Source organism: Nothobranchius furzeri, chromosome 12, assembly GCF_043380555.1.
Source record: "Nothobranchius furzeri strain GRZ-AD chromosome 12, NfurGRZ-RIMD1, whole genome shotgun sequence".
Taxonomy (NCBI): Eukaryota; Metazoa; Chordata; class Actinopteri; order Cyprinodontiformes; family Nothobranchiidae; genus Nothobranchius; species Nothobranchius furzeri.
This window is the reverse complement of record NC_091752.1, coordinates 8,194,682-8,218,562: the sequence shown is the minus strand read 5'-3', so window position 1 is coordinate 8,218,562 and position 23,881 is coordinate 8,194,682. Positions and strand designations below refer to the sequence as shown.

General features: G+C 44.3%; 2 protein-coding genes across 2 annotated transcripts; both read left to right on the top strand.

Moving 5' to 3' along the window:
- Nucleotides 1-10,846: 10,846 nt before the first annotated feature.
- On the top strand, nt 10,847-20,031 carry hells (helicase, lymphoid specific). Its single transcript, XM_070542208.1, has 23 exons — nt 10,847-10,990; nt 11,116-11,216; nt 11,312-11,427; nt 13,223-13,345; nt 13,422-13,460; nt 13,539-13,572; nt 13,958-14,016; nt 14,111-14,152; nt 14,955-15,182; nt 15,308-15,490; nt 15,568-15,711; nt 15,801-15,997; nt 16,077-16,170; nt 16,333-16,494; nt 16,614-16,762; nt 16,966-17,110; nt 17,186-17,269; nt 17,805-17,924; nt 17,997-18,113; nt 18,187-18,346; nt 19,320-19,416; nt 19,498-19,574; nt 19,654-20,031. The coding sequence occupies exons 1-23, from the start codon at nt 10,983-10,985 to the stop codon at nt 19,737-19,739; spliced, it is 2,565 nt and encodes an 854-aa protein (XP_070398309.1). The 5' UTR covers nt 10,847-10,982; the 3' UTR covers nt 19,740-20,031.
- A 621-nt stretch (nt 20,032-20,652) lies between these two features.
- calhm3 (calcium homeostasis modulator 3) lies at nt 20,653-23,008 on the top strand. The gene is made up of 4 exons (XM_070542209.1): nt 20,653-20,971; nt 21,471-21,598; nt 21,667-21,794; nt 22,462-23,008. The coding sequence occupies exons 1-4, from the start codon at nt 20,685-20,687 to the stop codon at nt 22,909-22,911; spliced, it is 993 nt and encodes a 330-aa protein (XP_070398310.1). The 5' UTR covers nt 20,653-20,684; the 3' UTR covers nt 22,912-23,008.
- The last annotated feature ends 873 nt before the right edge of the window (nt 23,009-23,881 follow it).

The following is a 23,881-nucleotide window of genomic DNA, read 5'->3' as shown; positions in this document are numbered from 1 at the left end:
ATTATTTTCAACTTTTTTTTTAACAAACCAGCTTAGAATATTTAATCTTAGTTAATTTGTTTGTTTGATTAACTTTAGTTAGAAATCTGATTTTAACACTGAGCAGTGCCATAAATTTAGATTTACCAGTTGGTTAGGTTCAGATTTTGAAAATAAATTCAGATTCAAACATTTTGTATGTTAGCTGTTAGTATTAGTGATATAAGGTAGAAAAGGTTTAGATATCAGCCATGAAAATTGGCCCAAAAAAACGTGGTAGCACGTATCAACCTTCGGATGGCGGTGACCTCTACATGTCAGCATTAGCATCTGCAAAAGGAAAACCAACATTGGTCGACTTCTATGTAAATCTTGAAGTAGTTAAGGGGTGGGGAGGGAGGTTGGGAGGATAGATGGTAGTGTTGTTTTTGGCGGGCATCTTAATTTTAGTCTTGGTCTTTAGGACGACAATGCTTTTTAGTATTAGTTTTAGCTGACTAAAACTCAAAAGGTTTTTTCTTTGTCCTTTTACAAAAAAAAATAGACAATTAGTTTTAAACAAATGAATTGATAGGTCAGACATGTACTCTTAGCTACTAGAGCGAGTTTTATACCAATGTCATTTATTTTAGGGATAAAAGACACGTGACACAATCTTAGCTGCCCCAGATTTGGTCCAGTAAAACAACAATCCCCCAGACTGGTATCATGTTTTTTGACGTAATTAATAATCACTATATAGTATATAATTTATTGTGCAGATCTGTGCATCAGTCAGTAGATTTTCACAAAAGAAACATGATTTCCTTTCAGGCTTCAACCAGAGAAAGGATTGCACAGATGACAGCCTGGACACAGCCAATGAACTGAACAAGTTCTTCAATAGGTTCAGTTCAGGAACAAACCCAGCATCCTCCTCGCCTGTCCCCAGCCAATCAGACATCCCATCATCCTCTGATCCAACATTTTCCTGTCACACGCCAGCTCTTTTGTCCTCTAAAGGTTGGTTTATGCTTGACGCGAGGTTCGCACTGCTCCGTGCGGCAAAATTGCATCATTTTAACAACCACGCCCCTCCACCTGGCCTCCGCACGGCCCAAAATTTCCGCTCTGCGCACCTAGGAAATTTTCTATCCACGCGGACGATCGAACACGGAAAAACATGGCGGACTGGCAAGAACTAGTATGGCAGAGGTTCGTAAATACAGACATTTGTATGATTCAGCTCTCAAAGATCACCGTGATCAACGTGTTGTTAATAATTCTTGGAGAGAAATAGCCCGCACTGTCGGAAAAGACGAGGACGCTGTTAAAAATGCTGGAATGCCATGTTGTAAACAACAGTAATTTTTACTTCTACTATGGTGTAGTGTTGGATGCATGTAGTAGAGCTCCATGCTGCCCCCTACAGTTTGGGAGAATATTGGCTCACCGCAGAGACAAGCCGCATGAACAATAAACGCTGGAAGTTGTGAAGCGCGTTCCATCCGCGAGCCGCATCACCAAGCGGAAAGAAAATGCGTCAAGCATAAACCAAGCTTAACACAGTCATGGACTCTTCTGGTTCTATAAATCTGTCTTCAACCAAGTCAGGAGATGCTGCTGCCCCATTTACCTCCCCCTCCCACCTATCTGTCTCTAGAAGTCAGGCAAAGAGTCAGCTGGAGAGACTGAACAGGAACAAGGCTGCAGGTCCAGATGGTGTCAGCCCCAGGCTACTGAAGGCCTGTGCAGAGCAGCTCTGTGGGATCCTGCAGCACCTCTTCAACCTCAGCCTGGCCCAGGAGAAGGTTCCAGTCCTGTGGAAAACATCCTGCCTTGTTCCAGTTCCAAAGAAAACTCGCCCATCAGTCAGTGATGACTACAGACCGGTTGCCCTGACATCCCACATCACGAAGGTCCTGGAGAGACTCCTGTTGGTCCACCTGAATAAGCAAACTAGGACATATCAGTCTGTATCCCGAGTTAGGTTGGATGAAATAGTTGAGAGCATGAAACCACCTAGCTCTGCGCTTGACATTTTTCCATCTTCTATTGTATAGGACGTTTGGCCAGCAACTTCAATTATGGTTCATAGTGTAATCAGTTCTAGTCTGCAGTCTGGGGACGTTCCAAAGAGTCTGAAAAGAGCTGTAATCAAACCCCTTCTCAAGAAACCCGGCTTGATGATATTATCCAATTATTGACCCATTTCTACCCTGCCATTTCTTTCCAAGGTTCTTGAGAAAGTCGTTTTTAAGTGATTGTCTGACCATCTCTAGATGATAACCAAATTTTAGAAGTTTTTCAATCAGGTTTTAGAGCAAAGCATAGAACTGAAACTGCACTAGTGAGAGTGCTCAATGATATTTATTAGTATACTGATGCGGGTGACACAGTCTATTTATTACTCTTAGATCTGATTGCCACTTTTGATACTCTTGATCATGTCATACTTCTCGATCATCTGGAGAAGTTTGTCGGTCTCTCTGGTTCAGCCCTCTCATGGATGAGTTCCTACCTGTCTGACAGATATGTGACTGTTAAGATTAGTAGCTTTTGCTCGAGTGATGCTCTCCTGAAATATGGGGTCCCACAGGGCTGTACTGTAGAACTTGTTCATAAACCCGTTCACGCACGCCAGGATGAACGCACTCACTTTTACGTTCGTCAGGCAAAATACGAAGGAGTTCAGTTCACTTTCACGAAAAAAAAACGAACAAATTCACGAACGATCGTTCAATGAACGCGTTTGGGCACAACACTGGTTAAATCCTTGTTGACTTGGAATGACTTTGAGAAGCTTATCCGTGCATTTATAACATCTCATTTAGACTACTGCAATAGTCTTTTCTTGGGTATTAATCATGGATGTATTGCTAGGCTGCAGCCCGTCTCCTGACTGGCACATGTAGGTTTGATCATATTACTCCAGTTCTTGCCTCTCTGCATTGGATCCCAGTTAAGTTCTGTGTGCAGTTAAAGATTTTGGTTTTAGCTTACAAATGTTTGAATGAACTTGCTCCTGGTTATGGATGTGAACTCCTCGTGCCATTTGTTCCATCTCGTGGATTGCGTTCGGCTGACCAGCGTAGGTTGAGTGTGCCTAGGGTAAGACTACAGAAAAGAGGTTTTAGATCTTTCTCTGTGGCAGCACAAACTCTGTGGAATATGTTGCCTATCTCCATTAGGCAGGAGTCATCTGTTGCCATTTTTAAAAAGCTACTGAAAACTTACTTTTACTCGACAGCTTACACTATTCCTTGATGACTTGTTGGTCCTGTGTTTTATCATTTCTTATGCCTGATTTTTTATTTATTGTTTTTTATGTTTTATTGTGTTTTTACTTGACTGCTTTTATTTTTTAAGGTTTTTATATGTCTATGTTCAGCACTTTGGGCAACATTGTTGCATTTGCTATACAAATAAACATGATTTGATTTTGATTTGAAAAGGAAAAGGGTATAATTTTTTTTCCAGGTCAGGGAAGAGGTCCTGCTTCGATTTACCAGTCGATCTGTGTTCAATTCAATTCAATTCAAGTTTATTTATAAAGCGCAGATCACGACAAGAGTCATCTCAAGGCACTTCACACAGCAAGGGCGTCGCACCCGTGGGGGATGTGGGGGATTCAACACCCACACATTTCCAGCCGTTTTGCTCACCTCCACACCAGTCTGGTTTCTCTACGTCGCACTCACTCTGTTTGCCTCATCTCCTTCTTCCCCTCCCTCTTCTGTTTCTCCTTGAAACCCGACAGGAGAGGGAGGGAAGAGCTCAACTGAATTCATAATTTTACAACTTGACATTAGCTGTACAAACTCTCAGTTTGATAAAGAGAAGAACAACAATTTGCAGAGGTTTATAACAACAGGCATGGTGCCAGGTTTACATTTTTGGGTGGGTCACGGTAATTTTGGACAGACCTTAATAAGCAGTGACTTAAGTGAAGCAGGCAGGTCGGGCTAGAAAATTTCGTTTAAAAAGACATCATGAATTTTTCCCCCCGTCATTTTTATTTCTAAAATATGAAGTAAAAACTCCCAATTTAATTTTCTTTCATTGAGGGGGAAACGATTTAATCGGATCCTTTTCTTTTCAACATGGTTTAATGTAAAGTTTCATTCAGTACAAACTTTAGTTACACCAATCTAACGAGACAGAGCCTGGATTTGTATTCTGAACAGTTTAAACATGTTTAAAACGGACACATGCCTGACGCGTCTAAAATTCGCACCTGCTCGCTATTATGGAAATTAAACTAACAAGATGAATAACATGAAATTATTTTAGGCACAGACAACATCCCCCACACTTTTGAAAATCTTGCAACACGCCTGTCACACAGTAAACATTACAATACAGGTCAGTTCATTAATCCAATCAGGAAAAAGTTTCCTATATAAGGAACCCACCAGTTGCATCGAGTCACTGACTAGTGTCAGAGTCTTTACAGCAATCCTCATACTAAGCAAGCATGCAGCGACAGTGGAGAGTAAAACTCCCTTTTAACAGGAAGAAACCTCCAGAGGATCCTGGCTCAGTATAAGCAGCCATCCACCACGACTCACTGGGGATGGAGGACAGAACGCACGCGCACACACACACACACACACACACACACACACACACACACACACACACACACACACACACACACACACACACACACACACACACCCCAACACCAATCCACCCACACACACAACATATATAACAAGCATTACTATGGTTACATTGTGATTTCTTAGTAAATATTCTATTTGGTGAGAGATAAACTTTATTGTATTCATCCTAGTGAATCTATAATTAAACAGATAAACTAGTAGTAGCACATTCAATGTCAAGGAAAGTAAAGTGTTATTATCAGGAGAGGGAGAATGTGGTTAGCAGCAGTGTGCTAGAGGATGGCCCTCTCCATGAGGCCACCACAGCTCAGCAGAACATCATTGTAGCTTCTTATGGGGAGAAAAACACTTAAGAGAAAAATTCCTACCCTCATCTACGGTCACAGGTTTGGGTAGTGACCAGTGACTGTAGAAAAAGAGTAGTGAACCAAAGGATGAAATTGTGAATACAAGCGGCTGAAACGAGCTATTTCCGCAGGGTATCTGGACTCTCCCTTATAGATATGGTGAGAAGCTCTGTCATCTGAGAGGGGCTCGGTGTAGACCCGCTGCTCCTCCACATTGAGGAAAGGCAGTAGAGATGGCTTGGGCACCTGGTTAGGGTGCCTCCTGGACACCTCCTTGGTGAGGTTTTCGGGGCACGTCCAACCGAGAGAAAACACATTGGAAGGAATATGTTTCTTGGCTGGCCAGGGAATGCCTTGGGATTCACCCGGAGGACCTGGCCTGAGCAGCTGGGGAGAGGGAAGTCTGGGCCTCCCTGCTTAGGCTACTTAAGCAGATGAAGATGGATGGATGGATAAGTAAATCTGTTCAGTCAGTCAGAACCTACTGACTGGCTAGTTATACATGATTGTTTTATTAATTTATTTTTTGTTCATGACATTAGACTATGATTCAGCACATAACTGACAGTTTGCCATAATCACGATACACTTTAACAATGGCCTTGTTCAAGATGAGCCAGTTCTGCGCAGATTAGATCACCGTTGTCGGCGCGCAGTGCATGCCAGTTAAATTTGTGTCCGACTTCACGCCGACTTGCTCTGACGTCATGCATACGTAGGCAACAATAACCTCATAAGATCAAGGCGGCCGCAGATTTAAGAGCAAGGCGCTGCAGTTGCTCTCCACCGGCTGCAAAACCTAGGGGATGACGGAAACGCCTGGCTCTCACCTGATCTAAGATCTGATTGGTTCACATTCTGAGCCAAACATCCGGTGGTAGAATGCGAAATGTTAGTTGGTCGTATGTATTCTGTAAATCATGTTACGTTGATGATGACAACTATATAGGCCATGAAGAGAAATGTGATTTGTGTTCTTTTGTCACGTTTCCTTTAAAGGACACTAAACCTGTAGCTGATAACCTTTACTTGTTATTTTAGTCATATCTCCATATACAATTTATGATATCCACAAGCACGTGAGGATGTGTTTTGGTTGCTAACAGGCACCAGAATTAAAATAAATGATTAAACAAGTATGAACGCTAACGCGGTATCTTCATCCGTCGTTACCCGCGAGCTACACATGTAGGGAAATCTGTCCAACTTGAACGCCGATGTTCCGACTATCCGTGCTCCCCGTCGAAATGTGCTACTATGGGGAAATGCGCATGTGCAGGCCGATTATTGCATCACAGGCTGTTTACAAGTCGAGACGCGCTACCTGTGGAACGCTGATGTCGTTAGGTCCGTTTTAGGGGGGCTTCAGCCCCCCTATCATTTTGAGTTGTTTTAGGGCTGGGACTTTAACACGTTAATTATGATTAATTAGAAAAAAAACGACAAGTAAAAAAATTTTCACGCATTTAATCGCAGCTTGCATTTCAAGCACGGCGGAACCTTTGTCATTGCACGACTTCCTCGTAGACAGAATATCACTGACGCACACTATGGGGTGCCATTTTGTCAGAACTATTATTCATGTTTTTGATTATCATGTTTTATGCTTTTATTACAATCAAAGATTGTTTTATTTACCATATTTTATGCTCAATGATTTTATCATTTGTGTTGCTGTATTGTAAAATTCCCTCATGAGTTTTAAGAGTGTTAAAACCTGGCTTAATGTGGCCCAAGGACGACCTGAGAAGATCCGCTGTTCTATCAATTGCTGACTCATCGTGTGATAAGACACTGAAAGTTCTTTGTGTAATTATGAATGCTCTTTGTTTTAAACTTTGCAGGACTGAGAGCTGTGCTTTTCCCCCTCCCTTCAGAATCAGCTCTCAGGCATGTAACTAGGGAGCTCCCGATTGTAATAAATATGGGTGCTCGGATTTCAGAAGGCAGAATGGTTTTGGGAAGCATCAGTCCAGTGGAGGCTGGGTTGGTGTGACTTTATTCCATTCTCCTCGAGCTTAAACAGAATTCTGACTTTTGTGTCTCTTTCCTGTGTTGTGTTGTGTTGTGTTATATGGTGTCATAGGTGCATAAACCTGACACATTTGTAAAGTCAAACAGTCATAATCTAACAGCAATATTTTTGGTTATTTAGCATATCATAAGAGAAAAAATTGAGAATTCTCTTTTTCAAAGTCATATTTTCACCATGTTATTCATACATTTATAAATGTTAAAGTTTCCAAATAAATATTTAGTTAGCAAGCTAAATATTTAATTTATAGTTAAATATTTATGTTGCAAACTAAATATTTAGGTCTGATCTAAATACTTAGTTTGTAAAATAAATATTTAATTCACTAACTAAATATTTAATTTACTAATTAAATATTTATTTTGGAACTAAATATTTAAATTGTAAATTAAATATTTAATTTGTAAATTAAATATTTATTTTCCAAAAAAATATTTAGATCCCAGCTAAATATTTATTTTCCATGATGTTATTTAGCTCCACACTATATTTTATATTTTTCGGTCAGACTTAAATATTTATTTCCCAAATACTGATTTTGCAAACTAAATGTTTACCTCCAAAATAAATATTTAGCTGCAGGCGTGAATCTGCGGGTCTGCAGCACCCCCTTCTTAACGTGACATCAGGACTTCCCATGTAAGGAAGGTCTGCTCACCTGTTCGTCACATCATTATTTCCTCGCTATGATCTTTTATCTTCCCATCATCCTCCAGTCATCCAACTGGAACCAGTTAGTGTTCCTGATCATTCTCAGAATATGCCACGCCTGTTCTGGTGTTAAAAGTTAGTACATTTAAGTCCTAGATCATATTTGTGCCTGTTCTACTGTCATTTTGAAGGATTATTATTTATATGTGTTTTTACTACATTATGAGTAGAAAGGCTAATAAAAACTCCCAATTATACAAACAAGTGAAACTAGAAAAATTTGAATCTGGAAAAATTAGAATCTGGTGCAAAGTCAAATTTATTTCAGTAATTCAACTAGACAGAGAGACTATTTAAAGGCTCAGGAACCCTTTGCAGGTCTTTTCTTTTTGTAATTATAAATTTTAGTTGATTTGGGTCTTGTTTCATATCACACAGTGACATTTGATTAATTAAAATGCATTTTTTAATTAAAAGCTTTAGTTTTACAGTAATAACTATGTCTAATGTTTAATTCTCTGTCTCATAATTTGAATTAAGTTTTGCTTTGAGAGCACATTTTCCTGAACGATTAAAATGCGATTTAGATTAACTAATTACAAAGCCTCTAATTAATTAGATTTACATTTTTAATCAAGTCCCAGCCCTAATTTTTATATATACTGTTATTTTGTCTTGTAATTGTTAATTACATACTCCTTTATTCCATATCACAGCAGTGTTATTCATATATTAAAACTGTCAACTGCACACTCATTTGGCAGAATAAAAGTTTGACAATTATTCATTTGTTCTTTGTCATATTTCAGTCACATTTATAATTAAGCAAGTTGTAATTAAATAAATTAAACAAATGACTGCAACATTTCCCCCTGTTAAGTGCAGTAGACTGAAATGAACAGCTTTATTTGGAAATATAACATATCTAATTTTTAATGGACTTATATAAAATCTTTCTTCAACATAGACCCACTAATGAACTGATTAAGTGTTATTTTTTATAAAAAGAAGAGAGAAAATGCACAAAGGTAGGAAAGGAAAAGAAAGTGATAAAATAATAGGTTTTGTTAAATGTTCTTCAGATAATGAATTAATTGACAAAGTTTTTGCAGGGTGTGACAAAAAATGTTCAAGGTCAAGCTCCTGGGGCTAAGCCCCCCCTATCTCTCAATCCTAGTGACGTCCATGCTGTGGAAGTTTACGTTTAATCTCGTCACTTATCTAGTTACTTTCAACTCGTCGAAGGTCACAGTAAGTATTTCTGTCCTGCCCTGTTCTGTTCTATTTAAGTTGTTTTATTAAATTACTGCTTGCTGTATATTTACCACAGTTATGGGCTCGACACACGGGAGGCGACATCGCCTCTCCTCCATTCATTTTCAATGAGACATGCGCGACAAAGCAATAATCGCGGGTCTCTCTCCTACCAAGCGAAACGCGAAAAACATGCGTGTGAAAGTTTGCACTCGTGCACGTGTCGTGCACGGACGATCCAGCGACGCGATCCCAGAAAGTTGAAACATTTTCAACTTTTCATCGCTGTCGCTCGGACGAGGACCAATCAACGGAGGTTTCATTCACTGACCAATGAGCGGACATAATGCTCCGCACATCTCCGAGCAAACATGGAGGCGAAGTTGATTATGTTTTATAGTAAAATCAGAAGTAAGATTTCACATAACTCTAGCAGCACCTTGTGAAACATCATATCTACCGCTTTATTAACTCTGAACCGCTTAAATAACCTTAATTCCCTCCAACCTGACACAGCCAAACAAAACAACGGACGTTTCGATTTCGCCATGGAACAGAACGCGTAGACGGCTTTGCCGCTGGCCGCTGCCTCAGATCGCCTCCCGTGTGACAGGTAATAAAAGCGACAGCGACAAATTTCGCTGATCGCGGCCGTTTGTCGCCTCCCGTGTGTCGAGCCCATTAGCTTGTAAATGGCTTCTAAAATATCATTATTATACTATAAACAAGAAATTTCTCCCATTGTTTACAGTCACTCTGAAAGAGTCTCAAATTAATATCCAAAAGTTGTGTACATTATACATATAATAAATGTATCATAGTTGTATAATAATCTCCAAAATTATGCATTCAAACAAATAACTTTAAGTATTGGGGGGAAAGCATGTTTGTTCTATGTGGATTAATTAGTCTAATAAAGGATTAGGTAGAGAAATAGAACGGTAAGAGCTAACGTCTCACAAATCTCCATTTTTATGAATCACTTTCTCGACATGGGTGAAAGTAGTTGGTTAATCGTCATTGTTCTGAGAATATTCAAATGTTTTAACAACTAAGGGGTTATTTTTTACGAAATGACTAAACTGCTTACTATCCACTTTTTTCATAAAATAAACGAACAGTAGCTACCGATTTTCAGTAAACCTGGACAGACGGAATCAGCTGTTGAAATGCGCGTTGGTAGGAAAATTCGACGAGGAAGCACGGATAGTCAGAACACCGGCTCTCAGCCACTCCCCCTGCTGCGTCTGTCTGCTTCTGCTCTCGTCTGTTTCCTTTCGAGGCGCTGCTCAACTCGAACAAGGCCATTGATCTTATGGAGGTTGCACGTGAGTGTGTTTATGCGGTCCTGTGTTCGCGGGAACATGGATGTGACAAATGCTTCAATCCAGAGGGGTGTCTGTGCTCCTTAACTGCATTGTATAAACCACATTACTTTATCTGTTGTCGTAATTTTTATTTTAGCTAGATATTTTCATTCAAATGTATACTGTATAGATGTTAAACTGAAAACATCGCTATTATCGCTTGTTTCTTGTTTATATATATGACTTAAATAATACATCTCCCCCCATTTGTAAAGTAAAGGTTTCGTCTTTACTGGCGCGAAAAACGTCTTGGACCCTCCTACTGAAAAAGTTCTTCCTTCCGTCAAGCGAAAACAAATGTGTTCGGGAAATGGCGGAAAACGACTTCTCTATCCCTCCACAATAAAAGCCCTCACAATTTTTTTCGTGAGTTTTATGGTTGTTGTCAATTAAGAACCTTTATCTTGAAAAAGACAACCGGATGTACCTTTGTTGTTTCTAGTTTGTGGCGCACATGCTTTGTCCTCTCCAGACTTAACGTGGTTGTGGACCGGCTGTGTCTGGTTTCTTTGGTTTTTATTTAGTATTTTAGCTTATCTTTTCAAATCTAATAGCTGTGCGCGCGCACACGTTGAAACTAGCTCTAAAACAGCAGTTGTAGCAAACCGCTGCTAAACCCAGTTAGCTTTATGGCTGCCTGATCAACCTAGTTGTGTAACTACTTTTTTTAAACAAAGCCTTTAAAATTGGTTAAAACTTTCAGAAAGTGGACGTCGTTGGTTAAACATCAACTGTGAACAACATGAGCTGGTAAGTGGTGTGAAAGCGTTCGTTTACATGCGGACAGAGCGCGTGCCAGCAGAGTAATTTTTCCTGGTCTCGACTGGTTTTGTGTTAATTCTGAGTGGCGGTGTGATGGGTTGTCTCTGGTGTAGCAGCGTCAAAGAGGACAGCCGAAGCGCCTCGCCGCAGTGTCCCAAACCGGATGAGTCCGAGGAGCCTCTGGGAACCAGCGTGGAGACGCAATCAGCCAGCGGTCAGCCAGGCCTCGCTCACGTTTCAGCTCATTCAGACATCACACAGCAGTCGCTGTTCAACAGGAGAAATGATGTTTCTGCTTTGTTTGTGAAGATGGATGCTCAGAGTCAGAGAACGTTCCCGAAGTGGTCATCACCAAGGAGATGGAGGACGAAGAGAAGAAGCTCATGGAAGAAGGGGAGAGAAAAGAGAGGGAGATGATGGAAAAGGTGTGTGAGTAATCCAGTTATGGAGGAGTAGCTTGGTTCAGAGTCAACCCTGCATGAAAACATCGTTTCATGGAAAATGCATTAAAAACAGCAGTGTGCACTGTTTTTGCTCCCATTTTGTCATGAGCTGAACTAAATATGTGAAACATTTTATGAATACACAAAAACCCTTTTCTCTCAAATGTTCACACATCTGTCTAAAATAACCCATTCCACCTCACATGGGGTTTATAAAGGTGCTGATTAGATAGCATGAATTTTGCACAGGCGTGTCTTAGACTGGCCACTATAAAAGGCCACTCTGAACTATGCAGTTTGATCGCTCAGCACAAAGGCCGTGCGAAGTTGTTAAATGTTGACAGGAACGCGTCATACATGCTGATCCAGAGCATCCCAAACAGGCTCAGTGGTAACGTGTCCGGAGAAATTGCCGGCTGTGCAAGAACTGGGGTGTTTTCAGCTTCTAGGAATCGTGTATGGATCTTTTCAGTATGGGGTTGTGTGTTGTGCACCAACACAAGGTGATGGCCATGGATGAATGGCACAACCATGAGCCTCAGGATCTCTTCATGGCATCTCTGTGCATTCTAAATGCCATCAATATAATGCACGTATGTTTGTTATCCATAACAAACACCTGCCCATACCATAACCTCACTGCCACCGTGGGCCAGTCCGTCCACAATCGGCAAACAGCTCAGCCACGCAACACCACACACGCTGTCTACCATCTGCCCTGAACAGTGAAAACTGGGATTCATCCATGAACAGAACACATCAACACGACAAAGGCTGTAAAATTTGATTGTTTTCCTTCTCAAGTCAGTTACGATGACGAACTGCAGTTAGGTCCAGACCTGGACAACATTGTCGTACATGCAGATGAGCTGTCCTGAGACGGTTTCTGACAGTTTGTTAGGAAATTCTTTGGTTATGCAAACTGATTGTTGTTGCAGCTGTCCGAGTGACTGGTCTCAGGCAATCCTCGAGGTCAGCGTGCTGGATGTTGAGGGAGAATGCAACGAGTCGCTATATAAAGCAGCCGCAGCGCCGCTACCTGCATATAAACCGTGTCGCGGACACCCCCATGTTGAAATGACGCTATGCATTACGGGGCTCCCAGGGGCAGATAAGAGTTGTTCTCTCTCCGTTAATAATTATGAATTTAACAATGATTACTGCCTGATGAAATTTTCCCAAATCTGCAAAGCTCACTGGAACACAAACCGAGGACAATATTTCCCTGATTTAGAGTTAATTACTCAAGTACAGGTAAACAAGTATCTGATTAGAAGGCTACTTGAGTACTGAGTATCATCTGATCTAATATTTTTAAAATGATGACATCACACAGACAAAAAATAAGAAGTTATGGGCAAATATTGGTATTTTAAAGACTAAAGGGGAAAAATGTAAACAAATAAACAACATGATTACAAAATAACACATTTTAGGCAAAATTTAGACACAAACTGAGCACAATATTTTCCTGATATACAAGGTTTATTTAGTTGTCTGAAAATGTAACACGTTTAAAAAATACTGCGATAATACCGAAAACCGTGATAATTTTGGTCACAATAACCGCGAGGTTACATTTTCACACCGTGACAACACTAAGTGGGACACACATGAGAACATAAAACAGGATCACCTCCAGTCAGATCTGATGGCGTGTTTCCATCACGCTTCATCCCTGTGGTGTTTTTGGTGCCCGACCCCGTCGGCCATGTTGTTTTATGTTGGGTTTGGATGGGCAGTACCATTTATGTGATGTGACAACTTTTGCCCCCAGGCGCGGGAGTCCTGGGAGAAGGACTCGCAGGACATGAGGTATAAGAGACTTCAACATTTGCTTCAGAAGAGCAACATCTACTCCAAATTCCTACTGACTAAAATGGAGCAGCAGCATAACGAGGTACGGTTGATGGTAGAATGCCGGTGTGTGCTAATGCTAGTCACCTGAGTGATAATGCATCTGTTTGCTATTTTAGGAAAAAGTCAGAAAGGAAAGACTTGGGAAGAAAAAGAAGGTAAGAGACAGGTGAGCCGAAATCATCTGAGCTTTATCTTGAACGTGTTTATGTAATATCCGGATGGTTTTGTTTCAGGGACCGAGCGGCTGCGTTGTTGAGTCAGAGAACGGTGAGAGGGTTTCTGCCCCCTGAGATAGGGCTGGGCGATACGGCCTAAAACCAACATCACGATATATTGATGATTTCACCTCGATAACGATAAATGGACGATAACTACAGGAACGCGCAGAAACAAAAGTTGTCCACTAGATGGGGCTGTCACGTGACTCAAGGTGGTACAGCTTCTTAAAGGGACATGAATGTTGCCAACCTTCATGCATCTTTTCACCTTTTTTTAGTATCAAATTAATTGACATGGGAAAAATTATCTTGATAAGAGTCAGAAATTTCGATAACGATACATTTTCGGTTTATTGCCCAGCCCTACCCTGAGATTATTCTGCTGCTTTACACTTCAGAACATTTATGCTTGTTTGAATGTTTTCGCTGAGCAGATAAAAAGAAGAGGAAGAGAGATGAAGACTATAAAATAGCAGATGTTATGTCAAAGGAGGTGAGTCTGCTATCCCTTTATAATGTTTTTATCCGCATTGCCTTAATCCTAATCCTATACCATTCAATGATCTGATCGTTGTTTCTCCTCCCAGGAAATCATGTCTCAGGTGAAAAGATCCAGACTGGGGGAAAAGGTATGAGAGACAAATTTAATTAAGTCCCGTTTGGGTTGTTCTGATCATAGCTGAAAGGGGTTTGTTTAAAGGAGCAATATGTGAGAGTTCTACAGTAATGTATTAATCACGTTGGAAGGAAGGTTACATTGAAACGGATTTCCTTCCAAGTCGACTAGGGGGTTGTCAGTTTTTCTCCTTTTAAAAAAACTAAGGAGGGACAGACTTTCTGTTTACCATCAGTGAGTTTGTGAGGTTGTTGTGTCTGCGTCAAGCTAACGCTGCAGCGTGGAGCTAACGCTGCAGCCCCGACAGGCAATAAGCTCCAGAATTGTTTAAAGAACTGAAGTCCGTAAACAGGAGTGACCCAGAAGTTATTTCTTCTACCCTCAAGAAGCCACGACATCTTTCTGTTTCACTCCAGTATCCAGTAAAGCAGGGTAGAGGCTAGCGTTGAGCTAACAATGCTAAGAGTGAATTAGAAGCAAATAGTCTATTCTAAAGATATCTCAAGCCACTTTTTCTAATCCCCAACAACTGGATATTACAGTGAAATGAGCTGACTTTGGTTCGTTCGACCTCAGGAGTTTTGCTATTAAATTTGATTACAACAAAAGTACATCTGGCTGCGGTCGTTAGCTTCATTAGCTTAGCTTGTGATCCTGAAGTGCTCCAGCTGGCTCTTCTGTAGGTTTATTTAACCTGGAGTCATAATGAAGTGATGATAACTGAGGTAGAAGATCCATCAGGTGTTCATGTCGGGGATGTGAGGATAACTCTCTTGTACCTGAGCCGTGAGGTCGCTTTATTTTTACTTTTAAAGAACGCTGCTCCTGTCCAGAAGGAATTAGAGGCTGAAGATCTGGAACAAATGAGTGACTCTAACCAAGACATAAAGAACCGACTCTCTGAGACTGTCCGGGACAACGCCAAACATCTCCTGGATCCTGAGAGGAAGGTGAACGGGCAGCCAGTGCCGGTCCAGCAGCCCCGGCTCTTCACTGGAGGAGTCATGCGGTGGTACCAGATCGAAGGCATCGAGTGGCTGAGGGTGAGTCCACCGGGCTGCTCTGGGCCCGGGAACACGTTGAACACCAGTCTGGTGGATCTCAGTTTGGGGGGGGGTAGCAGCAGGACGGTGGGGGCATTACCGTTTGCGCTCTGCTGTGGTTCCAGATGTTGTGGGAGAACGGCATTAATGGGATCTTGGCGGATGAGATGGGACTGGGAAAAACGATCCAGTGTATCGCCCTCATCGCCATGATGCTGGAGAGGAAAGTAATGGGCCCCTTCCTGGTTGTGGCCCCCCTCTCCACCCTGCCTAACTGGATCAGCGAGTTCAAGCGTTTCACTCCAGAGGTATCAGGAAGCACTTACAAGTCCAGAACAGACTCCTGTAGTCCAAAAATAGGAACCGGGTCTGGTGTTGTTCGCAGGTATCGGTGCTGCTGTATCACGGCACCCAGCCAGAGAGGGCTAAAGTACTGAAGCAGATCCGGAGGCCCCAGGGGCCCCTCGGCATGTGTCCGGTGGTGGTGACCTCCTTTGAGATCTCCATGATCGACAGGAAGTTTCTGCAGGTAAAATGAAAAAAAGCCTCCTGAGGAAGGTGAGATGGTCCCTGCTGAACCAGGAGCAGTCCCACATCTGTGTCTGCTGCCCTCTGCAGCGGATTCAGTGGAAGTATCTGATCGTGGACGAAGGCCACAGAATCAAAAATCTGAACTGTCGGCTGGTCCGAGAGCTGAAGACTCTTCCCACCGACAACAAGCTGCTGCTGACGGGAACGCCGCTCCAGAACAACCTGGCAGAGCTCTGGTCCCTCCTCAACTTCCTGCTGCCGGAGGTGTTTGATGACCTGAAGAGGTGAGTGGTGACAGAGTGAATGAGTGAACGTGGTGTTCAGGTGGAACAGCTGGAAACTCTGACCTCTGTTTCTGAGCAGTTTCGAGTCGTGGTTCGACGTTGACTCTCTGGCCGGGACAGAGAACGTCGTGGTAGCCGAACGGGAGCAAAACATCCTGAGCATGCTGCACCAGGTGAGTTCTCCAAGGCTCCGCCCCCGGGCCAGGTGGTGGTTAGGTGTTTTTATTAGTCTGTAGTTGATGTGCTGCTCTGATGGTAATCTCGTTTATTGTAGAAGTTCTGATTTCCTGAATCGGCTGTTTTGGTTTTCTTTGATTAAACTTTTCCCGCCTCAGATCCTGACTCCATTCCTGCTGAGGAGGCTCAAGTCTGACGTGGCTCTGGAGGTTCCTCCCAAGAAGGAGATCATCGTTTATGCTCCGCTGACTCCCAAACAGGAAGTCTTCTACTCGGCTATCGTTAACAACACAATCGCCAAGATGCTGGGCCAGGAAAAGGTACGGGTTCTGGAATAGGGCTCAGATTATCTGCGTAATCCCATAGTGTAGCTGTTGACCTGCAGCAGGTGTCTGAGCCCTACCAGATCTCTGTGAAATTTCTGTCCTGTTCAATTCAGAGCGAAGCCCCCGTGGTTCTGACGCCCGGCGGCCGGCCCAAACGCCGCTGCAGGACGGCGGTGGACTACCGGGAAACGGAGATCGACTCGGACCCGGTCCTCGACCTGGACAGATACCTGGAGAGAGTTCGTCAGGAGGCTGAGCAGAGGTCAGCAGCTGGACCTTCCAGCTTAGGAACCGGATCTGCTGATGGGTCCATTTACAGCTCATTAAATCAGTTTGTGTCCAAAGACTAAAAATAACACGACTTTAATCATTTCGGCTGATAACAGCAAAAATATGTCCCGTTTGGGTCAGCTGAGATCATCAGACACCTCCTGACCCCACCCTCACCTGCTTCCTCCCCATTAGCCCCTCCCCTGTGCAGGACACTTGGATGCCGCAGGATGCCCAGATTAACCTGAAGCTCCAGAACATTCTCATGCTTCTGAAGAGGTGCTGTAACCACCCGTACCTGTTGGAGTACCCTCTGGACCCCGTCACTCAGGAGTTCCAGGTACCCTCCCCCCACACGTCTAGAAGGCTCAGTCACGGTCAGACACTCATTTACCTGCTCGGGTTCTTGTTGCAGATTGATGAGCAGCTGGTGCAGAACTCTGGGAAGTTCCTGATCCTGGACCGGCTGCTGCCTGCTCTGAAGGACAGAGGACACAAGGTGAAGGACACGTTCCAACTCTGGTGTAGAAGGTCTCTGCAGGAGCGGGTCTACCACATTAGGGAGGGGGCGTGGGTAGACCCGCCGCTGATCTCCTGGACCTCCTGCTGGGGGTGAAGGAGCAGCCAGACCTTCTGTGAGGAGCTGATGAGGTCTAGGCAGAACTTCCTCGCCACACCTGGACTTCAGACAGGTGGAGGTGATTTCTAGCAGGCATCATCGTTTCAACACGTCATGGTTCGGGTTTAAGAACGCCCAGGTTGGGCTGTTTCTGGGTTTCTAAATTAGCTCAGCCAGGTGGAGTCGGTACCAGTCGAGTCCTCATACTAGTGACCAGACTAAACTGGTCTGTAGCTCGTCCGGGATCCAGAGAGAGAGATTAACCAGCTGGTTAAACATCAAACCTGCCTCCATGTCCCAGAATCCTTTGCTGTTGCATCTTTCTAGTTACTTGAGCTGCAGAGTGTTTGAGATGAACTCCACACATCCCATAATAACCTCATCTTTGAGCAGATGTTTCTGATTGGCTCTGCAGGTTCTGATCTTCAGTCAGATGACGTCCATCTTGGATATTCTGGTGGATTATTGCTACCTGAGAGGCTTCCAGTACAGCCGGCTGGACGGCAGCATGAGCTACCCTGAAAGAGAGGAAAATGTGAGGTTTGAACTTCAGGATGACCTCTGACCTTTACGCAGATCCTGATGGTTTTCTGCTTGTTCCCGTCAGATGAGGAAGTTTGCAGCAGATCGGGAGGTGTTTGTCTTCTTGCTGAGCACTCGAGCCGGAGGACTTGGGATCAACCTGACGGCTGCTGACACGGTCATCATCTTCGACAGCGACTGGGTGGGCTCAGACGGGACGTGAACCCGCCAGAACTCTGACCCAAACCCTAAACTAATGAGGTTTCTCCTTCTAGAACCCGCAGGCAGACCTGCAAGCTCAGGACCGCTGTCATCGCATCGGTCAGACCAAACCAGTGGTGGTGTACCGCCTGGTCACGGCCAACACCATCGACCAGAAGATCCTGGAGAGGGCGTCGGCCAAAAGGAAGCTGGAGCAGATGGTCATCCATAAAAGTGAGTGTCCTCCAGACCAGCCCTGACCCGTAGTAGTCAGAACATCCAGGCCTGAGGTCTCGATCCTAACCCTGGCTTTCCACTGGAGTCGTCGGCAGCGCGAGTCGGCCGCGTCTCAGGAGCAGCATGTCGCGGCCTTTACGCGCCGGTTCTATTTTCTACGCGCGACGCCTCTGAAACGGGTCAAGTTCGACATTTTTGGGGAAGGAAAGACAGGAAATCAGACGCGGAAATGGAGAGAAGCTCCCGAGATTTTCAGAATAAAGAACGTACTGCATTCCGGTTGCTTTACTTTTAAAAACAGTTACTAACTGTGCGGCCCCGTGAGAAGTTATCACCTAGCTAGCGGTCTCCTTTGTTTTTCAGGTCCGTATTGGCGATTATAAAACGGACAGAACATAAAACACAAACCATGTTGTAGTTTTCTCCTGCTTGTTGTTGTGTTTACTGACAAAGTCACTCGTGTGACTTCGTGCTCTGTCGGTGACAGCTGCTCCCCTGCTGCTTCGCGTCTCGTGGGAAGGGCCAAGCAGCAGCTTACGCGAGCAAGACGTGCTGCTGCAGTAACGTGCTGCTGACGGCTCCCGTGGAAACCCGGGGTAAGATGAGTGATCACTGGCTCCTGGTTGGGAATAGTTTCTGCTCCAGGAGAACATGCTCTTCAGGTCTGGTTCCTTCGTCAGTGGTGCAAGAATAGAGCAGGAGTCCGAGGGGAGGATTGGGAATGTCGATCTATCGTGGTGAAGGAAGCTAAGCTTAGAGACTGGTATGGACCAGCTGGATGTAGGGTGAGGAGCTCAGAGCCGATCCAGAAGGTCTGCACCATGGAGGTGTGGGAGATGTTCCGCCAGAGGACCATGGTGCAGACTCGGGACTCTGAAGGCCTGGTGACTCGTTGCAGAAGGCTGATGGATATTTGCTCACGGAGCACGGGCTCTTTAACCTGAATCATGAGGTTGGGTTTTCTCTGCAGAAAAGTTTAAAGGAGGAAAAGCTGAGCTGAAGTCCAACAGAAACTGCATCGATCTGGAGGAGCTCCAGGAGCTGCTCAAAGCCAAAGGAACCGAGAAGTAGGAACCACATTTCTGTTAGCAAAACATGGAGCGTCCTCCTTACTTCAGGAGAACGTTGATTTGATCTGTTCTTCTCAGGGAGGTCAAGGCTTCCAGAGGGAAGGTGATCAGTGATAAAGACTTGGAGATCCTTCTGGATCGCAGCGACCTGCTGGGTGAGGGTCAACATCTCTGATGGTCTACCAACCTTCTCAGGACTTCTGTCTCATCCAGCGTTTCCTTGTTTTTCTTCAGATAAAGACAAGAGCAGCATGAAGGAGAAGGTCGGAGTTTTCAGAGTGATTGAGGCTAAAGACTCGTCAGAGATCAAACTGACCTGAGGTCCTTCATCCAGATGTTGGAAAGCTGCTGCATCAGGAGGACATCAGCTGCTGTTTACTGAACCTTCTCTGTTCTGAAGAGGATTTCTGTTTAGTTAAAAATAATTTCAAAGTTCTGAGTTCAGCGTTGCAGCTGCTGCAGGTCACTAGAAACGCTTCTGGGACGTCATCGTTTTATTCTGACGAGAACTCTTATGGTTCCTGCAGAGCAGCTCAGGAACCGGAACCAGCTGTTCTCATAGGTTCTGTTCACGGGTCTCGGTGTTTTACAAATAAAGTTATTAAAATCAAATCTTGTGTGGTTTTTCTGAGCTGATGATTAAACGGTGCTGGTGCTGTTCTGATCCGGCAGAACGGGAGATGGTGATGGCTGTTATACATCATCGAGCCACCGAGTGTCGCATTTCAGCAGAAAGTCAAATCCAAAAGGATTCAACAAGTCCGATCATCTCGATTTGACCAGATCGGATGATTCAGATGATCTTTAGGAAGGTGAACGGACCTGGAACTCTGCAGAGCCTTTGCTCTTCTCTGACTTGCAGCAACGATTCCTGCCGTTTAATTGTTGACTTTGGGGAACAAAAAAAATTTTTTTTGTTCCAATTCATTGATTCTTTTATTGATTCATGAGTTGATTCTTCTATAAGACTAAAAGATCAGAGTTGTTTTGAAGGATTCTTGTCCAGCAGACTCATCATTTACCTGAACTAAAATGTATGTGCCACTTTAAAAGGACAGGGTGTGTCCACTAAGCTTACCTGCTCAGGTGTGTTTCTTCTTCCTCACTTCCTCTCCCGCTGTGTTGAGTCCAGAACCAGAACGGTTCAGCTCGAGTCAGTCCGGTAGGCACTGAACCTTTTAGTAAAAACTAAAAGTCTTGTTTTGCCTGAATGGTTTGCTGTTTTCAGGTGGAGCTCCTGACTCTTCTCGCTCTCTAGATGAATCATGGAGCGTCTGAAGCTGGTTCTGCAGTACTTCCAGTCCAACTCCGAGTCCATCTCCAACGGGATCTGTATCGTCCTGGCTCTGGTCAGCGTGAAGCTCTACACCAGCTTTGACTTCAACTGTCCGTGTCTTCCTCAGTATAACAAACTCTACTCCCTTGGGGTGATGGTGGTGCCGCCCATCATCCTGTTCTTCCTGGGGGTCCTCATCAACCGGCACACAGGTGTGATGATGGACGAGTGGATGAGACCCGTCGGGAACCGCTCCAAAAACCCCGCCGTGGTCAAGTGAGTGACTGGTTCAGCCTTTCTGTTACTGAAGCTTGAATCACCTGTCATTCTTAAGAAAGCAGCTTCAAACAAGCAGGGATGTCGTCATGGCAACACAAAATGAATGTCTTAATGGAGCAGAGGCCACTCTGACCCTACTGGGTCTCCATAACCTGTAGATCAGTGGTTCTCAATCCTGGTCCTGGAGGGCCGGTTTCCAGCATGTTTTAGTTTTAACACACCTGATTTCAGTCAGCAGCTGATTAACAGGCTTCTGCAGAGCCTGATGAGCTGCTGCACAGGTGATTCAACCACTGAATCACGTGTGTAGGAGCAGAGAAACCACTAAAACGTGCTGTAGACCAGCCCTCCAGGAGACCCACTGCTGTAGAAGTGCTGATTCTCTGAGCTAAAGCGGGTTAATGAGTCAGACCCACAAAGTCTTCTGTTAGATGTTTGAATCCTTGTTGATGTTTACCTCGTTGGGGCATTTTACCACGGACCGGTTCCCCTACAGGTACCTGTTCTCTGCCATGCTCCAGCGGGCCCTGCTGGCACCGATGGTCTGGATTCTGGTCACGTTGTTGGATGGAAAAATCTTCATCTGTGCTTTCAGCGTGAGTGTCGACCCTGGCCTCTTCTCAGGTATGTAAGTAATCTGATTACTGGCACTCGGTTGTTCTGTGTGATGAATAATAGTCGAGGTTTCCTAGGTGCTCCTAACAACACGGATCTGGATATGATTAGGATCATGGCCAAAGTTCCCTGCAAGGAGGACGTGATCTTTAGGAACAGCTCCTTCCGGAAAGCCGTCTCTCGTTACGTCCGCTGTTACTCCCAGGTGAGCTCCTTTTATCCACACCTGCAAACGTTTTATGTGTGAATGCTGAACAGATGCATCATGGGAAACATTTAGCCCCTCCCCCTTGATTCAGTAGCTTATAGGAACAGTCGTCCTATTTAATGCTTTATTCAGACTTAACCCAACGCGCTGTTGCTGATGTTCTCCAGAGTGCTAACACACGCCTGCATGCTCCGGAGCAGAAGGCTGACTAAATACCTGCTCTTATGACATTTAAAGTCTTCAGATACTGCGCCTGTGTTTTTGTGAACCGTTTCACCTCCATCGTGCAAACATAAACTACCAAACCGAGTCCATCTGGATCCGTGGCCTGGGGTTGCTGCAGAAGGTCCAGTCCAGGTCCAGTAACCCCACGAGCCCAGAGAATGTCGACCTGCTTATTCCATCAGTGGATCTGTTCTTCCCTGGTGACTTGGGCATATTCCCAGATGAGAATGCTGGATTCATTGGGGTCAAATAGTGAGTGTTTCAGGGAGTCACGAATGCTGTAATCAAAGGTACAGGAGTGTGTGTTCTTTTGGTTTACTGGTGTTTATTTTGGCCAGGCAGCACACACACCCTCCCTCCACCCATTGTTCTGGTGTGCCTTTTATGCTGACTGGATTTTTTTTGACTTTCACCTGGTTGCTGTCTCCTCTACCGGCAGGCTGTGGGCTGGTCTGTCCTGCTGTTCCTCATCATACTGGGAGCACTGGGACGCCTCATCAAGCCCTGCTTCGACGACCACGCCGGCTTCCTGCAGACACGCTACTGGAGCAACTACCTAGATGTTGAGCAGAAGCTTTTCGACGAGACCTGCGTGCTGCACGCACGAGACTTTGCTAGAAAATGTGTGGTGCAGTTTTTTGAGGACATGAGGGAGGACACGGTGCTTCGTTTTCCTCATCCATCCGTCGTCTGCAACCACAAGGAGGGGTGGGAGGAGGAGGAGGAGGAGAGGCTTCACGGGGTAACGAGGCAGAAGCAGATGGACGAGCTGCTCAACAAGTGGTACTACAGTAAACCAGAGCTGGACGTGACCCGGATGGCCCACAGACCCAGAGCCTGCGTTACCTGGGAGGACCGACACGGGAGGACTTTATATTCAGATGTTTAGGACAAACTCAACAGTATGCATCTTCATCCTGAGTGATGATCCAATCCAACTCTAATGAAAAACACACAGGACCAAAGAACGATGTATGAATGAGAGCGTTCATACAATTTAAAATGGATAAAAGGCAGAAAGATGCATAAAACAGCCTAGATGTGGGTAAAAGCAGAACAGTTATGAGCTAAAAATACTAAAAACAACTAAAATGATGTCTCGAATGATGCGCAGATGGGTTTTCAAAGCTGGTTATAAAAACTGACGAGGACGAGGAGGAGGGCTGTCTGACTTCCAGAAGCAGAGCTGCTCTTGTAGAAGTACGATCTCCCTGTAGCTCACGCTCTCTTGTAGGGATCCTCAGGAGCTGCTCAGCTGACCTGAGAACGTCGTGAGGCTGTAGCAGATCGGACAGGTGGAGGCCATGGATGGCTTTAAAAGCTAATTAAAGGACTTTAAAACTAGTTCTGAAACAAACAGGAAACCAGTGAAGTGTGGCTAAAATCAAAGTAACGTGTTCATACTTTGGTGTGACGGTTACAAGCTGCAGCGTTTTTTCACCCCTGGGAGACGAGAATCGCTCATCCCTAAATACAGCAGTCCAGCTGAGTGGTGAGAAAGGCACGGACCAAGGCTTTTATGAAGATAGTGATGAAGATAAAGATGATGGTAATGATGTAGATGATGATGAAGGTAGTGATGATGGTGGTGATGGTGATGGTGATGATGATGAAGATGAAGATAAAGATGATGGTGATGATAGTAATGATGTAGATGATGAAGGTGGTGGTGATGATGGTGATGATGATGAAGATAAAGATGATGGCGATGATGGTAATGATGTAGATGATGAAGGTGGTGGTGATGTAGATGATGATGAAGGTGGTGATGATGTAGATGATGAAGGTGGTGATGATGGTGATGATGATGAAGGTAAAGATGATGGCAAGGATGGTAATGATGTAGATGATGATGAAGG

Coding starts and splice junctions, on each gene's coding strand:
- calhm3 (XM_070542209.1), top strand. CDS start 20,685: ATGGAGCGTCTGAAGCTGGTTCTGCAGTACTTCCAGTCCAACTCCGAG. Junction 20,972..21,470: donor AAAAACCCCGCCGTGGTCAA/GTGAGTGACTGG, acceptor GTTCCCCTACAG/GTACCTGTTCTCTGCCATGC. Junction 21,795..22,461: donor ACGTCCGCTGTTACTCCCAG/GTGAGCTCCTTT, acceptor CTCTACCGGCAG/GCTGTGGGCTGGTCTGTCCT.
- hells (XM_070542208.1), top strand. Junction 11,428..13,222: donor AGAGGGAGATGATGGAAAAG/GTGTGTGAGTAA, acceptor TTTTGCCCCCAG/GCGCGGGAGTCCTGGGAGAA. Junction 17,270..17,804: donor TGAAGGACAGAGGACACAAG/GTGAAGGACACG, acceptor TTGGCTCTGCAG/GTTCTGATCTTCAGTCAGAT.